The sequence below is a fragment of the Nannobrachium achirus genome (assembly GCF_963921795.1).
Source record: "Nannobrachium achirus genome assembly, chromosome: 18".
NCBI classification, from domain to species: Eukaryota; Metazoa; Chordata; class Actinopteri; order Myctophiformes; family Myctophidae; genus Nannobrachium; species Nannobrachium achirus.
The window spans coordinates 13,003,235-13,024,196 of NC_137825.1; the positions used below are offsets into that span (position 1 = coordinate 13,003,235).

At 41.8% G+C, this 20,962-nt stretch overlaps 1 protein-coding gene across 1 annotated transcript in view; it reads right to left on the bottom strand.

Annotated features, from left to right (window-relative positions):
• Positions 1-1,041: 1,041 nt before the first annotated feature.
• LOC308302885 (uncharacterized protein) overlaps positions 1,042-20,962 on the bottom strand; it is a gene marked incomplete at its 5' end in the record, with an annotated part of 45,888 nt that continues 25,967 nt past the window's right edge. The window contains 13 exons of the mRNA XM_080747203.1: positions 1,042-1,796; positions 2,506-2,656; positions 2,913-3,035; positions 4,392-4,648; positions 6,914-7,128; positions 7,667-7,716; positions 7,812-7,848; positions 8,270-8,816; positions 9,346-9,395; positions 10,860-10,994; positions 14,745-14,918; positions 16,155-16,325; positions 17,634-17,807. Coding sequence (XP_080603329.1) covers positions 1,462-1,796; positions 2,506-2,656; positions 2,913-3,035; positions 4,392-4,648; positions 6,914-7,128; positions 7,667-7,716; positions 7,812-7,848; positions 8,270-8,816; positions 9,346-9,395; positions 10,860-10,994; positions 14,745-14,918; positions 16,155-16,325; positions 17,634-17,807 — 2,419 coding nt within the window. The 3' untranslated portion in view covers positions 1,042-1,461. The remainder of the gene's footprint in view (positions 1,797-2,505; positions 2,657-2,912; positions 3,036-4,391; positions 4,649-6,913; positions 7,129-7,666; positions 7,717-7,811; positions 7,849-8,269; positions 8,817-9,345; positions 9,396-10,859; positions 10,995-14,744; positions 14,919-16,154; positions 16,326-17,633; positions 17,808-20,962) is intronic.

Below are 20,962 nucleotides of genomic sequence, written 5' to 3' on the forward strand. Positions count from 1 at the left end.
TTGAATGGGGAAATTTCAAATGGTAAGACGAAAGAAATTTGCTAAATTCGTGTCAAGGTATCCACACTTACAATTTCCAATTCCATCTTTCTAGTGGTTGCCCAACAGGGCAACACATTATAGTCGTGGGGAACTTTATTTATTACTAAAGTAACTTTTCCGCTGCCATTGGAAATTGACAGACAGACAGACTTCTGTCAGACAGGGATAGGGAATCAATAGGGAATCAATGGGAGTGGGAATCAGGGAATCAATTGGTCGAGCTTCACATGACAGTTACCTTCTTGCAGATAGTCAGCAACCGTCAGCTACCACACTCGCAATTTCCAATTGCATCCTTTCTAGTTATTATTATTATATGAAGGAATGTCCAGCTGAATATTATTCAGTTAAAGGAGCACATTGCACACCTGTCCAATATTAAAGGCTCGCATATATAATAGTTGATTGGACAGGTGCTCTTGAGTTCACTTGTCATATTAGTGCAGTGTCATTTTGTTCCACAGGATGGCAGTCTAACCACATGGGAAGTTACAGGTAGTTATTATCATAGAGCCAGTGGTTCTCAACAGTGGTGGGAAAAGTAAAAGGCCTAGATTTCAGCCTAGATTTTGAAAAAAAGCAGATCTACAAGCTCACAACGTGTTGCGATGTGATGTGAGCTTGTAGATCAGCTATTTACAAATAGCTATGTATAAAATAGGGTTGAAGTGGTTAATGTTTGTTTAAGAATTTAATTATTTATAGGCTATCTGAAAAGACACATTAAGTAACTAAAGTGTTCAATTTACTTGTATGTACAATATGTAGTGGAGTAAAACTAAAAGTATTGCAATAAGGAAATACTACAGTAAAGTAAATTACCACAAAATTGTAATCAAGTACAGTAGTTGAAGATGTTTATGGCTTCAGCAGTGATTCTCAACCATTTTAATTTCAAGGAACCCCAGTTTGATATGCATTAGTTAGACCACGGAATCCACTTGTTTCCTAACTATGAATCATTTGTCTGGGGACCCCCTGGAGCCCTCTCAAGGACCCCTGGTTACCAATCCTTTATACCAGAGAGTTTCATATTAAAGGAACTGAGTGGAGCATACAGTAGGCTACAGGCCACGCCTCTCAGCCGTTATAAAATACCAGCCACATGCCTCTTGTGGCTTATTGCTTCATGAAAACATTGCCGACTACACTGGACGACTTTTTAAGACTTCATGGCTTTATGATGTAAACAAATCTCCAATAAAGTAATAAAACAAATAATAATCAATAAAAAAAAAACAATAATCGTTAACATAACTTAAACTGTAATCGATTATGTCACATCAGTGCATGGATTCAGAACTGTGCACGGCTGCATCGCCATGCGTCGTAGAATCCATTATTTTCCGTACCTCTGATTTCTAGTTATCAGACAACGTTATAGGACCCATAACTAACTAAGCCTCTATGAATGACAAATCAAGGTTTGTCCAAACCCAGTTCCTCATGAAGGGTTGGATCTAGTTGATGAAGTCCAGTGGTCATCTTCAGAAATGCTTTGTTCCCTTTCTTTCTCAACATGTCGATTAGTCGTCTTGCTTTCTCAACTCTGCCTGTCAAATCTCTGACCTCGTCCATCTCATCATAGTTGAGAACATTCTCATCATATAGGATGTCCAGCAGACCTTTGATCACGGCCTCTGACACTCGGTTGACGAACTCTGACCGCACGGACTGCAATATCTTTTCTTCTTGAAGGGGTGTCTTCACTGTGGACACGGCTGGCTGACTTGGTCTGGTGTCTGGATGGTGTTCTGGAGATGATAAAATACATTTTTATTGTCTTTATTGTTGGTTAGAAAATGCCTAAAAACAACTTCAAGCTAAATTGTAAAGGTAATTGCAAAAAAGTGCCGTTATCCGATGAATCGATTAAACGTTTAAATAATCGTCAGATTAATCGATTATGAAAATATTCGTAGTTGCAAGTTTGCAACCATAACACGCACACACTTGCAAAAAAGTGCCATTATCCGATGAATCGATTAAACGTTTAAATAATCATCAGATTAATCGATTATGAAAATATTAGTAGTTGCAACCATAACGCGCAACACACACACACACACACACACACACACACACACACACACACACACACACACACACACACACACACACACACACACACACACACACACACACACACACACACACACACACACACACACACAGGGTACAGCTGCTCATATTCACCACTATATACTTCGAACTGGTGATTTGATTTTTTTGGCTATACTGTAACTATCATCAACCGTTTGTCATACAAGCACTATTTTGTACTTTGTTAAGATTAAGATTAACCCTCGTTTTAGAAATGTGTTAATAAATACATACACAGATTTAAAAGCATTTACTGTATGATTTGCCTCCACAGTTTTGGTAACACAACACTAAAAGGTTTAGACTTATTTGTGACTTTCAAAACAAGTAGATAACTTGGTCATATAACTCTGCCTTTACCATCCAGTCGAAACCGATCTTCCCAGACTGGTTTGTCCTCTGGTTTGAGTTCAGGTGTCAGTAACGTCAATTTGACAACTTCCGCCTTGAGACCCAAGTCCACATTAAATGATCGATGGTAATTTCTTCCATAGTCCCGGTAAGTCACTGCCTGAAAACAGAGATAACAATTGAACTATTGTATTTTGTTATTTTAGTAGTCCTATTAATGGTTATAGTTGTAGTGATAGTGATAATACTACTACTTTTGCAGTAGTATTGTGAACTAGAAAGGTGCAATCGTGAGAAATTCAAAGTGTGCCACAATGATGAAATAGTGAGTTCCTGGCATTTTTTTTATCCATATATCTATGAATAACCCCACTTGCAACTTCCCAAAATTGCACCTTTTTAGTTTGATGTGATACCTTAGGATAGACTTCATATGAAGTAGGCAAACACTGCAGAATGTAGTCTTGTTTTGGGATGAGAACACAGTTGGAATTGACCTCGATGAATTCTTTCTTGGCATTTGCTGGCTTTGCCATCACCTAGTAGTAGAATGACACCAACACAACTTGATATGACTAGATGGTTCAAATGGGTTTGTTTAGCCCATAGTAGATGGGATACTTCACTTGTCTTATTTATGTGAGTACCAGGTAGGGGTGGGCGATATGGAAAAATACAATATCACAATATTTTCCCAAGCTGTATCACGATCCACGATTTTATCGCGATTCTTTTTCATGTTGGTTTTTATGGTTATTTTTCAAGTTACTTGACAAAAACTAGACTCTCTGGGTTCCTTTTGGGAGGTCTAAATTGAACTTTACAAGTATGTAACTCTGACAGTATACAAATGAAACCAAATGGACCCGTAAGGGTTCACTTGGTTTCATTTGTATACTGTCAGAGTTAAGTGGAGACCTTGACATTTTAAAGTTTGAGAACTACTGATTTAGACCAAAATGCAGGTTTAAATAGAATTCTGCAATGAATCCCTGTATTAACGATTAAACAGGATTTTATACAAAGCTCTCTCAATTGTATCACGATTAGGGGTGTAACGATACATTTTAATAGCGATTCGATACATATCACGATACATGGTTGACGATACGATACATGGACGATATTGGTTCATTCATGGCGATACGATACGATTCGATTCAATGATTTAAAATCGATATAGTAACTATTTAGCAAAGAAATTAAATCTGTGTGAAAAGTGTGGATGCAGGTTTTTAAGGGAAACATGTATTATTATGGATATAAATAAGTAGTAAACACAGTGATTATCTGCCAAATACATGGACATTGTATATTGACAAACCTGCACCTTGACCTGAAGAGATTACACGTTTTTATTGATAGACCAGTGTAGCTATATGGTAAGGAAAAGTAATTAAAACCCTCCTTTTCATTTTGTCTTCTTAAAAATGCTAAATATAATGTAGGTAGTATCGATACAATCGATTCTTTGCACTGCCGATTCGATACGATACAAAATAAAACGATACGATTCGATTTTAGCCGTTTTCATTTCGATATACTTAGATTTTTTAAGTTAAAAACGATATTTCGATACAGTTACTATATCGTTACACCCCTAATCACGATATACGATACCTCTGTAAAGGCATATCGTGGAGACATTGTATCGTCTCAACGATAATTATCACCATATCGCCCACCCCTAGTACCAGGGTATTGTGACATTTTATTATGTCCTTATAAACAATGGTTTAAAATTGGTTGTCAAATGTGCCTACACTTACAGATTAGCCTCTGGGTATCTTTTAAACATCAGAATCAGTTGCATGATGTCATACTCTATATAAAATAGTATCTAAAGGGATTCAACCTCTTTGAGATGATCGCTACTAACAGGTAGCATATTTTACCTCTTCGACAGGCACATTGCTCGGCAGCAGGATCACACTCAGTTCACGTATCTGGCTTCTTGGTGGACGAAGTAACAGCAGAACCTGACCCATGTGGTCTGGTTCTGGAACTTCTGGTTCACCGAATAAAAGCTTTCTCAGGAGCCCAAAGGGAGACAGGTGGGTAACATTTATAACCACATGCGTCTGGGTCACATTCAGTGGTTCTACGAGGTATCCACCCTCATCTGTGATGTGGGCCACAGACAGGTCATTACCTGTGAAAGTATTTTGAAAACTTACTTTAATTTCATGGTAATCAAAAACAAAAAGGTGTGATTCTATGTTGTTAGAGACATCATTTTTCTGACCCTGGCCTGAATCCACTTCCTTAAATAGTCTGACTAGGGATGGGGATTCCATGCCCTGGTTGGACGTAGCGTGGAACACGTTATTCCAACCAGTTCCTTTCCCCTCCATCAGGCACCCTCGCTGACCAGGGGGAGGCAGTATAGAGACCAGCACAGGCATGTGCACACATAGACACTAGGGGGTGCTAGAGCACCTGCCTTTTTGCCTGCCTGGATCAATGTGCCCTTTTTATAAATGTAGTTTTTTGTACAGTGTTTGTTTGTTTTGTACAGTTTTCAGTATGTGGCCCATGGCGACATGGTTAAAAGCTTCTAATATAAATATATATATTAGAAGCTTTTAACCATGTCGCCATGGGCCATATGGCGTCATATATATATATATATATATATATATATATATATATATATATATATATATATATATATATATATGATACGCATCATTCATGGCGGTACGACACGATTCGATTCAATGATTTATAATCGATATAGTAACTATTTAGCAAAGAAATTAATTCTGTGTAAATCGTGTAAAAAAATCTATTATTATGGAAGTAAACGCTGTGATTATTGTCTCCACCAGCCGAAGGCATGGGGGAGAGTATGTTTTCCTCTCCGTCCGTGCGTGCGTGCGTCCGTCCGTCCGTGCGTCCTCGCAGTTTGTGAGCACCTAATCTCAGTCGCCGTTGGCCCAGTCACTGCCAAAGTGAGCACACACATTCCCTGGATGCCAATCTAGAACCTCTGCCCTAAATCTTTCAAATGGGCCTTTTCTAGCGCCACCTAGTGGCCGATGTTTGCAAAACACATTTCTGTGCACTACTCTTACAGATTTTGTCCAAAAATCATACAAATCGGTAGGCAATATCTCGACAGTCATGTGATCGACACGGATCTGTCCGATTTTGCATATTCCATCCTGATTGGCTAAGATTGGCTTCCAAAGTTTGTAGGATTGAGCCGTTTTGAACAAAATGCCTCAAATCACGAACGCAAAGTGCAATTATCATGAAATCGCGCACACACGTTCCCACTAGGCCGAGGAAGAAATGCCACTTATTTTTTTTTAAATCAGCCTCATGGTGGCGCTATAACAGGCCGATTTGTGGTTTTACCTATACTGTAACTCCACCGATCAGTTTCAAACTTTGTAAGCGCACTCCCTAGAGGCTAAGGATAAACCTTTGCCCTGCATTTTTCACATCAGCCTTTTATAGCGCCACCTTTGGGCCGGCTTATGTAAAACACATTTTTGGATTTTACTCCTTGAGATTTTATCCAAAAATCATGCAAATCGGTACACAGTATCTCTATAGTCATGTGATCAAGTCCGATCCGTCTGATATTTCATATTCCATCCTGATTGGCTAATATTAACTTCCAAAGTTTGCAGGGTTGCTCCGTTTTTGAACAAAATGCCTCAAATCATCAACGCAGTTTGCGATTACCGTGACATTTGCCACACATATTCCCACTAGGTCAAGGAACAAATGCTACCTTTTAAACATTGGCCTGTTATAGCGCCACCAGCAGGTAGACTTTAGCAAAACACATTTTTGGAACACAATGCTTCAAATCAAGCATGCAGCGTCCGATTGCCATGAAAGAACGCCACCCTTTTTACATTGGCCTATTATACAGTAGCACCACCAGGACGCACGGCCTGGTGGAGACCTGTGCTCGGAAGAGCACTGCTTCTATAACGCTCTCTGTGTTAACGGCGACGGCTTCTCATAATGAAACAGCCAGCGCTAGTGCGAAGCTAACGCTATAGCGTATCTCACAGCTCGGCCTCTCGTCTGTAGTAAAACATAAAGCCCTGCCGTTCTCGAACGCTTCTTACCTTTTGTGAACATTCTATCCAAAAAGTAAAGGTCCTATACCGGTCTCTCATCTGTTTACTTCTCAAGCGTGGAAGAAAATCGAAGCAGCGTGTTGAAATAAAGAGATTATATCGCTCATTTTGTCAGCCGGTCCCATGTTTTTTAGACATTCCGGAAGTTGTGGCCACAAAGGTAACTTTTCTACCTCCCCTGGTCACGTGGTATAGACACAAAGAATAATAGTGGGGAAAATAATGCACCCCCCGGGCTGTTCCACAGCACTATTAATATTGTGTCACTTGAAACAATACATTTGGAAATGATTGGACGATGATCTCCTCCTCACCAGGTGTGATGGCACAGTGTGGCAGGCGTAGCTGGCGGACACACTTCTGAGGACACTGGATGTCAAACAGAGGCCCTGCAGGAGTCCTTCCTGTTGACTGGAACCATCTTTCCTCCCACAGAACAGTCCTGTAGACAACCTCTCCTTTCCCCGTCGTTCCAAACGCCAACCCTGTCAGACTGCACTCGAACAGGCCCACTCTGGGGAACTTGAACCTGTGAAACCATAATTATTGATAACTGTTTACTTAATTATGTCTCAGCTTTGCCACATGTTGTATGAAGTACAATCACAGTGGTTGGTTACACCCCCCGTTAGAATGAGCTTATCTTTGCAGTAGCCTATTTGAATCATTACACATTGCACTGTTGAGCTTGTTAGTGCAGTCCATGCTGTTAATAGCTCAGTCTGTGTTTAACTAACTATACGCAAGTATGATATACTATAACATCATGAGGCAACTTATTTTCGGTAGAGCAATATTAGACCTTTGTTTTATGCCGACTAGTTGAGAATGTCAGCATGTTTCTAGTTTGTTTTCTCCTCTCCCTCTGGTCCATAGCGTTAGAGGGAGTTCTAATGTGCGACACAAGGTGCACAAGGCACTGTAGTCTAGTCTCTCCACTCACAGGCTTAACTCTTCCCACTGTTTATTTTAAGAACAAAGTATTTTCTTTTTAGGAGGGCCAGGGCATTTTCCTCCATCTCTCCTTTTGACGTAAGAAGGTACCAATGAAGCTGTTTAGGAGTTACCTGTATTCATTGGCATACTGTTCTGTGTTCACGCTTGGTGTAAAACTGGTCTGAAGGACAGAAAGCAGTCAGGAAACAAACAATCAGTAATGTTTCAGATGTTCCTTGTGTGAGATTATTCTATACAGGAGCTGCTTTTACTCACAATGTCCACCTTTGAATGATCAACCTCATCAGAGAGTCTAGACACACACACACACACACACACACACACACACACACACACACACACACACACACACACACACACACACACACACACACACACACACACACACACACACACACACACACACACACACACACACACACAATGAAATAGACAGTTGTGGATATTGTACATGTATATAGACAAACACACAACATTTTTCATCCATGGCACCCCTGTATTACATTATCACTTCATAGCACTTTACGTACATGTCATAAGTAGTACATCTTTCCCCCTACGATACTATGCAATGAGGCAACACTTAAAGGAGTAGTTCACCCCCAAAATGACTTTTCTTTTCTATCGATTACTCATCCCATGGAGACTTGAGTTCAATAATATCTTATTGAACTGTACATGCATATGTGCGTGCGCGAAGCTGTTGTACTTACTCTATGAAACCAGACTCAATCGAGAATCCAGCATAGAGGGGTTGACTAAATGTGGACTGGAAGGTGTACAGGTGGGTCAGTGAGTCAGACGACACTCTGTAGAAGGACAGCGTTCCAGCAGGACAGTCCAGGTGGACTCCTACTCTGTTGGAGTCAGAGGGACATACAGCGAGGACGGTTCTCTTCTTGTTGTGAAGGACGGTGTATCTGTTGGTGGTTCCTCCATGACATTCCAGACTCCAGGATGTGTCATTGTGTCCAAACAGACAGTCAGCACCTACTCCTCCCCGGTTGGTTCCTCGGTCAGACAATGCTACAGCAACCCTTCCACTCCACTCCACCTCCCAGTAAGAGCGTCCAGGCTCTACCTCCCAGTAACAGTGTCCAGGTAGACCCTCCCTACACAGAACCTGTGGGTGGTGCACAAATCTGTCTGCATGATGAAAATACAACCGTTTCTTGCGCTCGCGTGTCACCTTTCTGTTGTTCTCAGACACGGAGAGGGATCTGTTTGTTGTGTTTGTGTCCAGTGTGAGAGGACAGAGATCTGATGGAGAAAACAATAAAGATAAAATAAAAACACATTTACTTTTCATAGATACAGACAGTGATAGAGACAGACAGGTACAGAGAGAGTTGAGCCTTCAACATGGTTCTTCTAAAGTATATATAGTCTGACACATTGTCCTATATTGTCTGACAATGTACTGTAGGACAGTTAAAAATATATCTTTTGAGATAAAAATTTAAAAACCTCATAGCACCCAATCTTTAAATATATATGAATAAGATATTCTACTGACTGTTGAAATAGAACATAAATGATTTGATTACCATGCAGAAGGCCAAGAGAGTGTGAGTGAGTGAGTGAGTGAGTGAGTGAGTGAGTGAGTGTGTGTGTGTGTGTGTGTGTGTGTGTGTGTGTGTGTGTGTGTGTATGTGTGTGTGTGTGTGTGTGTGTGTGTGTGTGTGTGTGTGTGTGAGTGTATGTATGTGCGCGCATGATGGATGGACGGACGGACGGACGGATGGACGGACGGACGGACGGACGGATACACTGTATAGTCAGTACTCACAACTTTTAAGGAGCTGAGGTTGAACCCAGTGTTCTTCTCCATGATCCAATCTGTAGAAGCAACAAGTCACATGTTACATGTACTATAAAACAATCTGTAGAAGCAACAAGTCACATGTACTATAAAACACGTACACACAGAGATGAGCAGAGAAGGAGAGGCAGTGGACTGGACATACGTCTATAAATGTACTGTTTAATTCAAATTTACAATGAAATCAAATGAAATCACTATCAGAGACACACAACGAGAAAAAAAAAAACATTTATTGTAATGAAGTTAAAGGACAACTTCACCCATGTTCAACCTATCATCATAAATGGTACTTTTTTTTCATAGTCGGTCTGTCTCATAGGAGGGCTGTGGTGTGGACACTTCAGAAACCTTCCTACCAGTGACATCATCGTTGGCACGTTTAGTTTTCCAAACAAGATTTCACATTCTTTATTGTCTCTGCCTTGAGAGTATGTTTTCGCCCCTGTCCATCCGTCTGTCCGTGTGTCTGATTAGTTTGTTACCAGCTAATCTCCGGCACCATTGGCCCGGTCACGGCTAAACTGTGCACACACAATCCCTGGATGCCAATTCAGAACCTCTGTCCCACATTTCTCACATGGCCCTGTTTTAGCGCCACCACGAGGTTGATGTTTGCAAAACATTTCTGTACACTACTCCTAGAGATTTTGTCCACAAATCATGCAAATCAGTAGACAGTACATATGGTCAACATGGATCTGTCCGATTTCCTATATTCCATGCTGATTGGCTACAATTGGCTTCCAAAGTTTGTGGGATTGCTTCGTTTTGAACAAAATGCCTCAAATCATGAAAGCAGCTTGCGATTACTGTGACATTTGCCACACATCTTCCCAACCAAAATGCAACCCTTTTCACATTGGCCTGTTATAGCACCTTTAGAGAAAACTGCTGCACCCTTGTTTGTCCTTTGTTTTAGTTTAGCTGCAGGTGCGGTGGTCTGGAGGAAATGAAGGAATCGCTCACTGCATTGAATTTTAAGGAATACTAAGCACTGACGAAGGTCCCAGGACCGAAACGTTTTCTTTTTTATTTTCACTGAGCACCGAGCACTTTATGGGCATCTAAAAATAAATGAAATTATATGTTCATAAGTCTAAGGAGTATTCCTTAAAATCCAATGCAGCGAGCGAGTCCTTTCAGCCAGTCTTCCTGTTATAGTGCCACCAGGATGCCTGACCTGATGGAGACCTGTGCTCGGAAGAGCACTGCTTCTAGTTTAGATTTGTATTGACGCAAGGACAATTAAAGTACTAAAGCACACTAACTTTACAGGAATACAAAGCCTGCAGGGTTTCTGAACTCTCCACAGCCCTCCTCTGAGAAACAGACAGAAAAAGTACCATATTATAATGAGCATTAATGAAGACCGATTATATGAAGATTATGTTGATAATGGGTGAAGTCTAGTACAATGTCTCCTACAAACCAACCAATGGAACCTTTAAGTAATGTACTGTCTCCAAGTCTCTACTCACTTGAAAGTCTTCAGTCCAGCAGAGTTTCCTGGATAATTGAAGCTCAGGTCGAGTTCCAGGTCCAGCGAGGGGTTAGAGCTTATAGCTGAAGCCAGAGAAGCACAGCCTTCCTCTGAGACCAGACAATGTGACAAGCTGTAGAGAAATTAAGACTTAGCTGGTGTTTGACCCCTTTACTGTAGGACGGGAACCCCTTTTTGCGTTGTTACCATTCAAGACTTATCTGGTTCCCAAAGTGGTCAGGTCGAGACCCCAAAGAGAAATTAGACATTTGCCCAGGGCCCAAACTAGTGAAAACAGCAGATCTACAGTACAAGCTCACAACTTGTAGCTTTTAGATCGGCTATTTTCACTACTTCTTAACTCTTTCTCAGCCCCCTTAAATCTGGCTCTAAGTCTCTACTGCCGGATTTTTCACTCATTTTGGGGGACGATTACGCATCGTCTGTAGAGTGTATTGCACACCACACCCATATGACTGGAAAGGCCTGCTCGCGCTCTTTCCGATACATCAAAAAAAAAAAATCTGTATCTTGTTCTATAGTCTAGTAAATGGCAACTTTATAAAGATTGTTTTGCTATCAAAACAGCCTTTTTGCATAGACATTTTGAGATAAACGACTTTTTAGTATAATAAATAGAATATCTATTCATTCTACTGTGAATATACCAACTTCCATATACGTATGGAAAGATCAATTCGCCCTCTTTACAAATCCGCCAAGTAGTAAGTTGCTATCATTTTCTATTGTTTAGAAATAGGGCTGTTTGTAGGCGATGTAATCACCAAAACAGCTTTCTGAATACATGTTTTCGAAAGGATGCTATCAAACATAACTCTTTTCAGCCTTCTATTTTTGGCTTCAATGATGCATCAGGCAGTATGTTTTCAAACAAATGGGTAAACAAATACGTGTTTTACAGACTTTTCAAGTATAAAGGCACATTTCAGCTCAATCCCTCAAGTTATGTGGACAATAGACCTATAGACCTATATATCCACATACATATATATATATGTGGATGACAGGCACGCCTGTCATCCACACGGCGGCGCTGTCTATCTCAGAATGCAGTCTGATGCATGTCTTTGTCTTCTTTTTTGTTTTTCTTTACATATCTACTGCATAGTACTGTGTTCTATTTGTCTGTCATTCAATGTTATATGAGATATATGGTTTACTATGGAAATAAGCCTAGTATTTTCATGGATCTCCTTTTAGTAGACCTTGTACCAGTGAATGAAACTGTACCTTTTCCTATGCAAACTTCTAATAAAGTCTTCAATCAATCAATCAATCAATCAATCAATCAATCAATCAATCAATCTCTCTCTCCCCAACTTTCTCTCTTGTATCACGGCTGTAAGGTTTATTCTAATAAAGTTGGGTCGAGCGGAAAAGAGAGAGAGAGAGAGAGAGAGAGAGAGAGAGAGAGAGAGAGAGAGAGAAAAATTAGAGCAAGAGAGAGAGAGCAGTGTAACAGAGCGAGTGGGTCGAGAGACATAGAGAGTCTGCTACACACTCTCTCTCCCTTTTTTTTCCGCGAGAGGTAGAGAGACATATAGACACGGTGAGAGACATCACTTTGAGAGAGAGGAAATCCAAGCTGGCTTCCAAGCAGGCTTGAGAGTCACCAAACAATGGTGGATGTTTTGCTGCGATGATCCACTAATGGAGGGGGAATCAGGGGGTCCACATTCAACAAGCTAAAAGGATTACTTTTCGATCTCCATCTCGCTGGATTGGTCAAACTGCGACGTCTGTTTTGCTGGGATGATATGCAGTCGCACCAAGCTAAAAGCTAAACAAGAGGCGTCAATTGGGTATGGCAAGCTATTGCAGCTCCCATACCTTGGCTTGGCTACAGGGGGAATATAATAAAATGTACTGTAATCGTGCCTGTTGGAACATACCTTAGCTTTTTCTGAACTGACGCCGCTGAGCTAAACGCCCTGCTCGATCGGTGGTCCGCGCGCGGACCACCTGTTGTGATCCGAGATGAGCATAATCATCTCTCATCTCATGCTTGCTCTTGGAGCGACGTCGGCGACTCCCCAAACACGCCAATACACCACTGTATGTATCAATCAATCAATCTAGCAACAACCACTTACTTTATATAGCAGTTCTTTTCGCTGCGACGCCGCGGCTCGGTGGTCCCTGGTGGCCTGGTCGATGAACCATGACGATCCAGTAAAACTTTTCAGATCACGTAACGGCTGTAGAAGTATAGTCCTCAGTAGTATAGTAAAGCACTAAACTAAACCCCCCCCCCAAAACACATGGCTGTGCTTGCCGTGATTGCCGTCCATCCAGCAAGTCCTCAGTAGTATAGTAAAGCACTAAACTAAACCCCCCCCACCATACACATGGCTGCTGCTACGTGAATGCCGTCCATCCAGCAATCCCAGGTCTGGGGAGGACGGTCATGTACCAAATCACCATGGTAACACAAGGTAACACAAGCTGATTGGCCACACAATGGTAACCATGGTGATTTTAGTCATTCCAGGGCCCAGGACGGCTGAATCCAAGCGTCAGTGATACATATGCTCCTAATCTTGTAAAGACATTCTGGCGTCAACCTTAGCTTTTTCTGAACTGACGCCGCTGAGCTAAACGCCCTGCTCGATCGGCGGTGGTCCGCGGACCACGGCCGATCGAGCAGGGCGTTTAGCTCAGCGAAAAAAAAGGTATGGCAAAAAAAAGGTATGGCAAAAAAAAAAAAAAAAAAGCTGTCTTTCACGCGCGCGAGGCCCGGCGTGCAAGACACCAGTCATGTTGCCATACCTTTCCAACAGGCACGATTACAGTACATTTTATTATATTCCCCCTGTAGCCAAGGTATGTGAGCTGCCATAGCTTGCCATACCCAATTGACGCCTCTCTTTTAGCTTGGCTTGTGAGACCTGGCTCACACTACCAACAACAACACTGGATCTTACTTTTACTACTGTCTGTTACTACTACAAACTATGGATGGACTATACAAAAGGTAAATATAATTATGATGTGTTTTTCTGTGATCTGAGACAGTTTGTTGTGTTTGGGCTGGTGATTTGAGACTTTACTGTGATGATCACCTCAAACAATGTCAGCTGTTGGGGAAGGCTTTGAAGTTGAAAAAAAAAATACTAGCTCTTTCTCTTTTTTCCTCTCCTCAAACACACACACACACACACACACACACACACACACACACACACACACACACACACACACACACACACACACACACACAGTGTCTCTCAGTGTCTCTCTCTCTCTCTCTCTCTCTTTTTATCAATCAGCCATCTCAATTGCTCTCACTCGGCTAGAATGCCAAGACGGTTCCCACAGCTCTTGTGTCTGGTGATTGTTGTGGTAATGTGATGTGATTTTCTCTGATCTGAGACAGCTGGTTTGTGTTTGGGCTGGTGATTTGAGGCTTTCCTTTGATGTGGTTCACTCCAAACAATGTCAGAAGTTGGGGAAGGCTTTGAAGTTTCAAAAAAAAAAAAAAAAAAAAAGTGCGTAAAAGTGCGTGTCGGCTGGGAGGCTCTTGCGCAAAATTGCGTAATAGTGCGTTCAGGCTGAGAAAGAGTTAACTATTTGTTTTCCAATTTATGGAATTTCTTAGATTTTTCTTTATATTTATTAATGAAATTACTTAGACAAAACATTGCATTTAGCTTTTTAGGGAATGTTTTGAAATAATTATAATAATAATAATAATAATACAAATAAATCTAATAACAAAACTGAGGGACCTTTAAAAATGTGTCTGCGAATTGTTTTCAGAAAACTTAGGTCAGGATTTAAGGGCGTTTTTAGAATCGGCCTCAGTCCTATATGGGTTAAGTAGAGATCCACACAGATAGAAAAAAGAAAAAACATATTTTACCTCAGAGTCTTAAGTTTACAATGTTGACTTTCCAGACCAGCAGATAGCCGTTTTACGCCGAAATCCTGAAGTTCATTGAAACTCAGGTCCAGTAGCTCCAGACAAGAGTTGGGTGAACTGAGAACTGAGGCCAGGTTTTCACAGCAGCTCTTGGAAAGGAGACAGTAGCTCAGCCTGAATGGAAATGAAAATTATGAACATTTTAGTCTCTTTGGTAAGTGTGGCATGGGATATTCTTGTATGGAAGGCTGTGGCAGGATTTGGGTAGGCACGCAAAAGTGATGGGTGGGCCAACACAGGTCCTGAGGCTATCGACTGGAACTAGTCAATCTGTAACCTGTCTGTCTGGTATATGGGATCAACACTAGTACAACACAAAGCAAGGATCCTGATTGAATGACAGAAACCCAGACCAAACCCAGAGGCCTCATGCCATGGACATTGTTATCCTACTGTTGTCTCTTATACCATCGTCGGGCAGAAGAATTAAAAATAGGTGCTCTACAACCTCACACATTTTGAAGCTTTTGGAAATTCTAGATATTTTTCTTCTATAATGGCATGCCCAAAATAGCAGCAAGGGCGAGATCCGAGAGTGTCTCAGTCCTAAAACGCGTCCTCCCCCCACACCCCCACTTCCCCACCGTTGTGCTCAAACTCATTGGGAAAAACGTGCACGCAACATCTGACCAGCATCGCACCGTCTTCCCGTGAGGACGCCAGGACGGGAGGAAGCATCCTCACGGGAAGACGCAGCGTCCGCAGGTTAGCATTTCACCAGGTTAGCATCACCAGCGCTGAGCTCCGAAAGCGCAGGCAGGTTACCAGGGTTAGTTTTACTGAGATTAGGTTTAGGGTTAAGCTAACCTAGGTTTAGATGGTAGGTCCTTCTGTCCGGGATGGTAAACTGGGAGTCGGGGACTATACCCAGTACGCCACTAACACCGGTGCCGAGCTGGGGCATTTGGTCACTATTATAATATGTACGCGGAGCGGAGCGTCTAATACACGGTCCGCCCGTGGAGCGGACGCGTCTAATCCGCATTCTGTCTGCAGAGTGGAAGCGTCTAATTTGCGTTCCGTCTGCCGAGAGGACGTGTCTAATCTGTGGGTGGACGTGTCTGCAGTCGTGGACGGCGTCTGAGTTCGCCCTCCCTCCAAAATAGGGAGGCAAGGATTGAACATGGTTTGTCAATAAATATTTCAATGAATTGAATTAACAAGATCTTGTGACTAAATAATAACTATACACTAGATCGAAACAGTTTTTGTTTTGACAACAAACAATAATGAATAATAGTAACAACAAACAAGAATCTATAGGTATCGATAACTGCCAGCTCCAAATCTATGGACTGTAGGTGATCGGAAAGGGTTTTAATGAGGCTGAGAAACTTCAGGACTACTGACCTCAGAGCCACCAGCTTGAGATTCAGTTTAAGTGCGTCTGTGAGCAACTTGACACCTGAATCCATAAGCCGGTTGATACTGAAATCCAATTCTGTCAGGTGGGCGGGATTAGAGCAGAGAGCTGAAACCAGAAGTTTACAGTCGCTCTCTGAGAGGTGACAGGAACTCAACCTGCAAGTAGATGAACACATTATGAACATGTTATTGTCTAATTCAAGTGTCTTTGGTGTTTTTATGAAACTGTATTGGAGAAATCAAATTCTCAAACACTTCAAGCTTCTAATTCCAATTAAAAAGAAAATAGTTCCTGGTTTAAAATGGATGTATGGATTCACAAGCTCACAACATCAAGTTTGGTTTGGATCAGATCAATGGTGCGGTGCGCCTTGCAAGTCTGGATGTTACGTTTGTGACGTCCTTCATCAAAACTCTGGGGGAGCTTGGGATCAAACTGGGCCAATCTACCAACCACTCTATCCCTGAGCCACTGCCGCCCCAAAAATATGAACTTCTATAACTTCTGCATAGCACAATAGGCAATAGCCCATTGTGCCACGTTGTGAGCTCGGAGAACAACTATTTTGCTTTGACTATTATTTCCACAACAGCATCAAAATGGAAAGTAATTTAGATTTTAGGACGTGGAATATTTATAACTTTCACTACATTTCAAAGACAAATATTCGCCCTAGAAATTTATTTTTGGCGTATGATGGGGGGCCCAGAGTGCATCCACTAAGTAGAGTAGGCTCTCAACTCGCCACAGATACCTTTGTTTTGGTGTGAAGCGAAACAGTTTTTGTTATTTTTGGACCAGACGAGAGGGTGCACAGAATTTGGACCCGCCGCAGCGGATGGTTATAGCTTTAAGGAGAACTCCTTCTAACACTATGGACCAGAGCTAAATGCAATCTATACTTCACTTTATTAATAGCTTAAAATGTGAATTAATAATGGCATATTTTGTAATTTACTTTTTTAATATGAATACAAACTTTTATTAAAGTAATTTCAGTAACAAGTAACGCTATTTTTTTAGGTTAGCCTTACTGTTACTCTAGCAACATTTTTCATGTAAGGTATTATGCCAGTAGTAACTTGAGTAGTACTTGAGTAGATCCCATGAGAGTGTACAGATCGTTTCATGTAAAGAATAGCCAATAGTGAAAAAAAAACCTAATGAATTAACAACTTAAGCCCTGTTTCAAATAGAAGACACGTTGTCAGCTTCACTTTTATAAAGGCTAAATTGAACTAATAGAAGGATTTTTATAATTTCCTTCCGGATGGATGGATAAGAACTGTAATGTCAACTGTATCTGTTTTAACTGTTTCAGCCTGGGTGCTGGATGGGTGGCACAGGTAAAAAACCCAGAGCTCACTGTTGTCTCGTAAATGCATTCTGCCACTGCTAAACAAATCTGCAAGGGACAGTTACGATCATGGTTGAAGAAAAGGAAAAGCTTCAGGACAACTGACCTCAGAGACTTCAGTTCACATTGTGGACTTCTCAGTCCTTCAGAGAGAAGCACGACTCCTCTGGACGGTAGAATGTTGTTGCTTAGGTCAAGCTCTAGCAAGTGGGAGGGTTTAGAGCTGATGGCTGAGAACAGAACCTCGCAGTGTGCCTCATTGATGTTACAGTCAACAAGTCTGTAATTACAGAGTAAATGAGAAAATGTGTTAATTTTACATCTACACACATCTGTAGCAATGAGTTTATGTGCAGTTCCCTGTCAGGCCAGGTTGCCTACCCAGACCTGTGTCATCACAGACTCTTGATGCTTTTAACTCTTTGAGTGCCAGCGCCCTCTAGGGGCCAAAGAATGCCAGCGCATCTCTCATAGGCGAGCGCTTTAGCTTCCAGGACTTCACCTTCCAGGACCTGACGTGCTCACGTTCATGCACGGCATGGAAATGTCCCGGATGAAGATGCTAACAGAATGGCTATTCCCATTTTGTCATCTAAAAGATCATTTTTGGGCGATTTCGCCGTAAATAAACCTCGCGCCGCTTCCCTAAAACACAAAAAAGAGATATAAGCCTTTAAAGATGCGGTCTTTCATTGGATTAGGCGGAGATTGGCGATTGCGTTCGCAAATTACGGCCGGCCGGGAGGTTGCTAGCTTTCGGCTAGTAGCTAGAAAAATCAGGCCAGGCTTCAGAAGGCCTCTTATCATTTTATTCATTTAATTAAATAAAGCCGAACTACTTCGGGATCGGCACACTCGTGTACTCATCGGAAGCGGCGCCGAACATCGGGTGAACATTGGGGAGCTCAAAAATGTATTTTAAACCATTTTTAATGGAATATATCGTCGGACAGAGTAGAACGGCTAGCTGGCTAGCGGCTAGCGAGCCAGGACCACCCACGACTCTACAAGCAGCTCGGGGTAAGTGAATTGATAAAAAAAAAAGATTGTATTGGATTGAAATAAAGCCGAACTAGTTCGGGATCGGCACCAGATGAGTTAAAAAGGACCAAAAAAGTACCATTTTAACAAAGCCCTTTCTTAGTTTTATACTGTGACTTCAATTCCTTAAAGGCCCTATGACATGGCCCGGAGTTATCATGTATGATACAGTAAGTCACATGGTCTCGCTGAAAACAGTTTGAAACGGCGTGCGACGTCTCTATATGACATTGGAGATTGGTCCATGGTACATTCTCTCGATTTCTCCCCTCGCCCGCAGCCCGCACCAACTTCCTCACACTAAACTAGGAAGTGACTACATGAAAATGTATTTAATATATAAATCTGTGTATATTAAATATATATTTCCGCTCAAATCTATTAGTTACATAAACATTGTTCATGTGAATATGTTTGTTAATGCTTATTTATTTAAATGGTGATAACGCTAAAATGAGTGCTCTCTGGGTGTCCAGCAGGGGGAGACAGGACTCTCCCCGGCTACGTTTTAGCCGTGGTTGCCGCGGTTAACCGGCGGTTGGGCGGATTTGGGTCAATCAAATATAATTATTAATTAATATTGGATAACCACAGATGAAATGTGTAACGTAACGTAGTTTTTCACAAGGCAATGTCCATGATTAAACTTACAGCTGTGTACACTTAAAGCCATCAGCATGCCTTGCTCTGATTGCCGCATGGACGGATTAACCCCCGCGAGGGCCCCTGAGTGAGTGAGTGAGTGAGTGAGTGAGTGAGTGAGTGAGTGAGTGAGTGAGTGAGTGAGTGAGTGAGTGAGTGCGTGCGTGCGTGAGCGAGCGCGCGCGCCTGCCTGTGCATGCATATACCTGCCTTCCACCTCCCGTCTGTCTGTCTGTTACACAGCGCATCACTGATTCATAAAAAAAAGGAAAAAAGACCATCGTACTGTAGGCTTGAATCCATTTCTGTGATCTAAGAAAACTGAGAATACCAGAAAATAATAATAATTTGACATTATGGAAGATGCGGTTGGTGGTTGCGGTTTGTTCTGTAAATTGGATGATATAATTAATGCGGTTGGATAATTGGCGGTTGATGAATTTTGTGGGCGGATTTGGATGACGCTCAGAGCCCATCTGCGCACAACTAATGGGTATCCTTATTTATTGAATTCATAATGCTACGGCGGCATTGGGTCTCACTCTCAATCTCAGTGCATGTGTGCGCGCGCGCGCGTGCTTGCGTGTGTGTCATAGACTGTACAAAATATGGACGGTGGGAAGCCATTGGTTTCTATGCTGCGCAAATGAAGCTTTTTTTGGCCGCCATCATTGTAGAAATCAACGTTCATTGGTAGAAATGGTACCATCTCGAATGCTATTGGCTGCCAACGGTCACGTGCAACCGCAGGGATACTTGGGAGAATGTGGCACACGAAGAAGAATCTTCACAAGCCTATGATCACAAGTACCTCCTACATACCCTGATTTAACATAAATTATAACATAAATTGGACCATATTTTTACAAAACGCATATCATGGTGATTGAAACGAGGCTTTAAACTAGCGACAGGAACCATAAAGTACGGTATTTATGACAATGTTTATTAAAGCTATACTGTGTAAGTTGCTAAACTAGTGGTCAGTAGCGGTATTGCTTTTTTCGGACGTTTTTCGCCCAGAGTCGCCGCGAACCACCGCCGCGGACCACCGGAGCGGCGTCGCAAACCACCGCGACCGATACAAATCCGTGGAGGGGTAGAACGCATGGTAGAACGTAATTTTCTGGCCAGGATTTGGGGATTAAGAGGTTAAGAATCCTTCACCATGGTAAACACTGTAGCTGAGCGAGGCTACTTCCTGAAGACCATGGCAGATAAGCTGTGATTGGCCGGTAGTGTATCATGTGTGTATGCTCGGCGATGTGATTGGCCAAAGTATACAGATGACGCAGATGACGCTATTTTTCCACGAAAACCGGACCCCGGCAAGGATCATAGAAAACATATAAAGAGAAGGCTTTAGAAGCTGAAAATAACAGGGTGGGTGTTCTAAAACTTTAGCGATTTAACAGTTAGGACAATTTTAAGATTTGTTTTATAAAAAAAGTTACATGGTATAACTTTAAGGTAAGAAAATCAAGTGTAAAAGTTCAGGGGAAATTAGTGGAATCCTAATGAGAACATGTTGCTTCTGGTACCAGAACAGCACAACTAGCGGCCAATCATAGGAACTTTCAGTTCCGTGTTTGCTTCATTTTAAATCCGGACAACTGGCCCCCTGGTGTGTGTGTGTCCACACACACACAACACACACAAATTCCAGACACACAAACACACACACACACACACACACGCACACACACACACTATTACATAATAATACTATAAAGTTTTAATATATAATAAAAC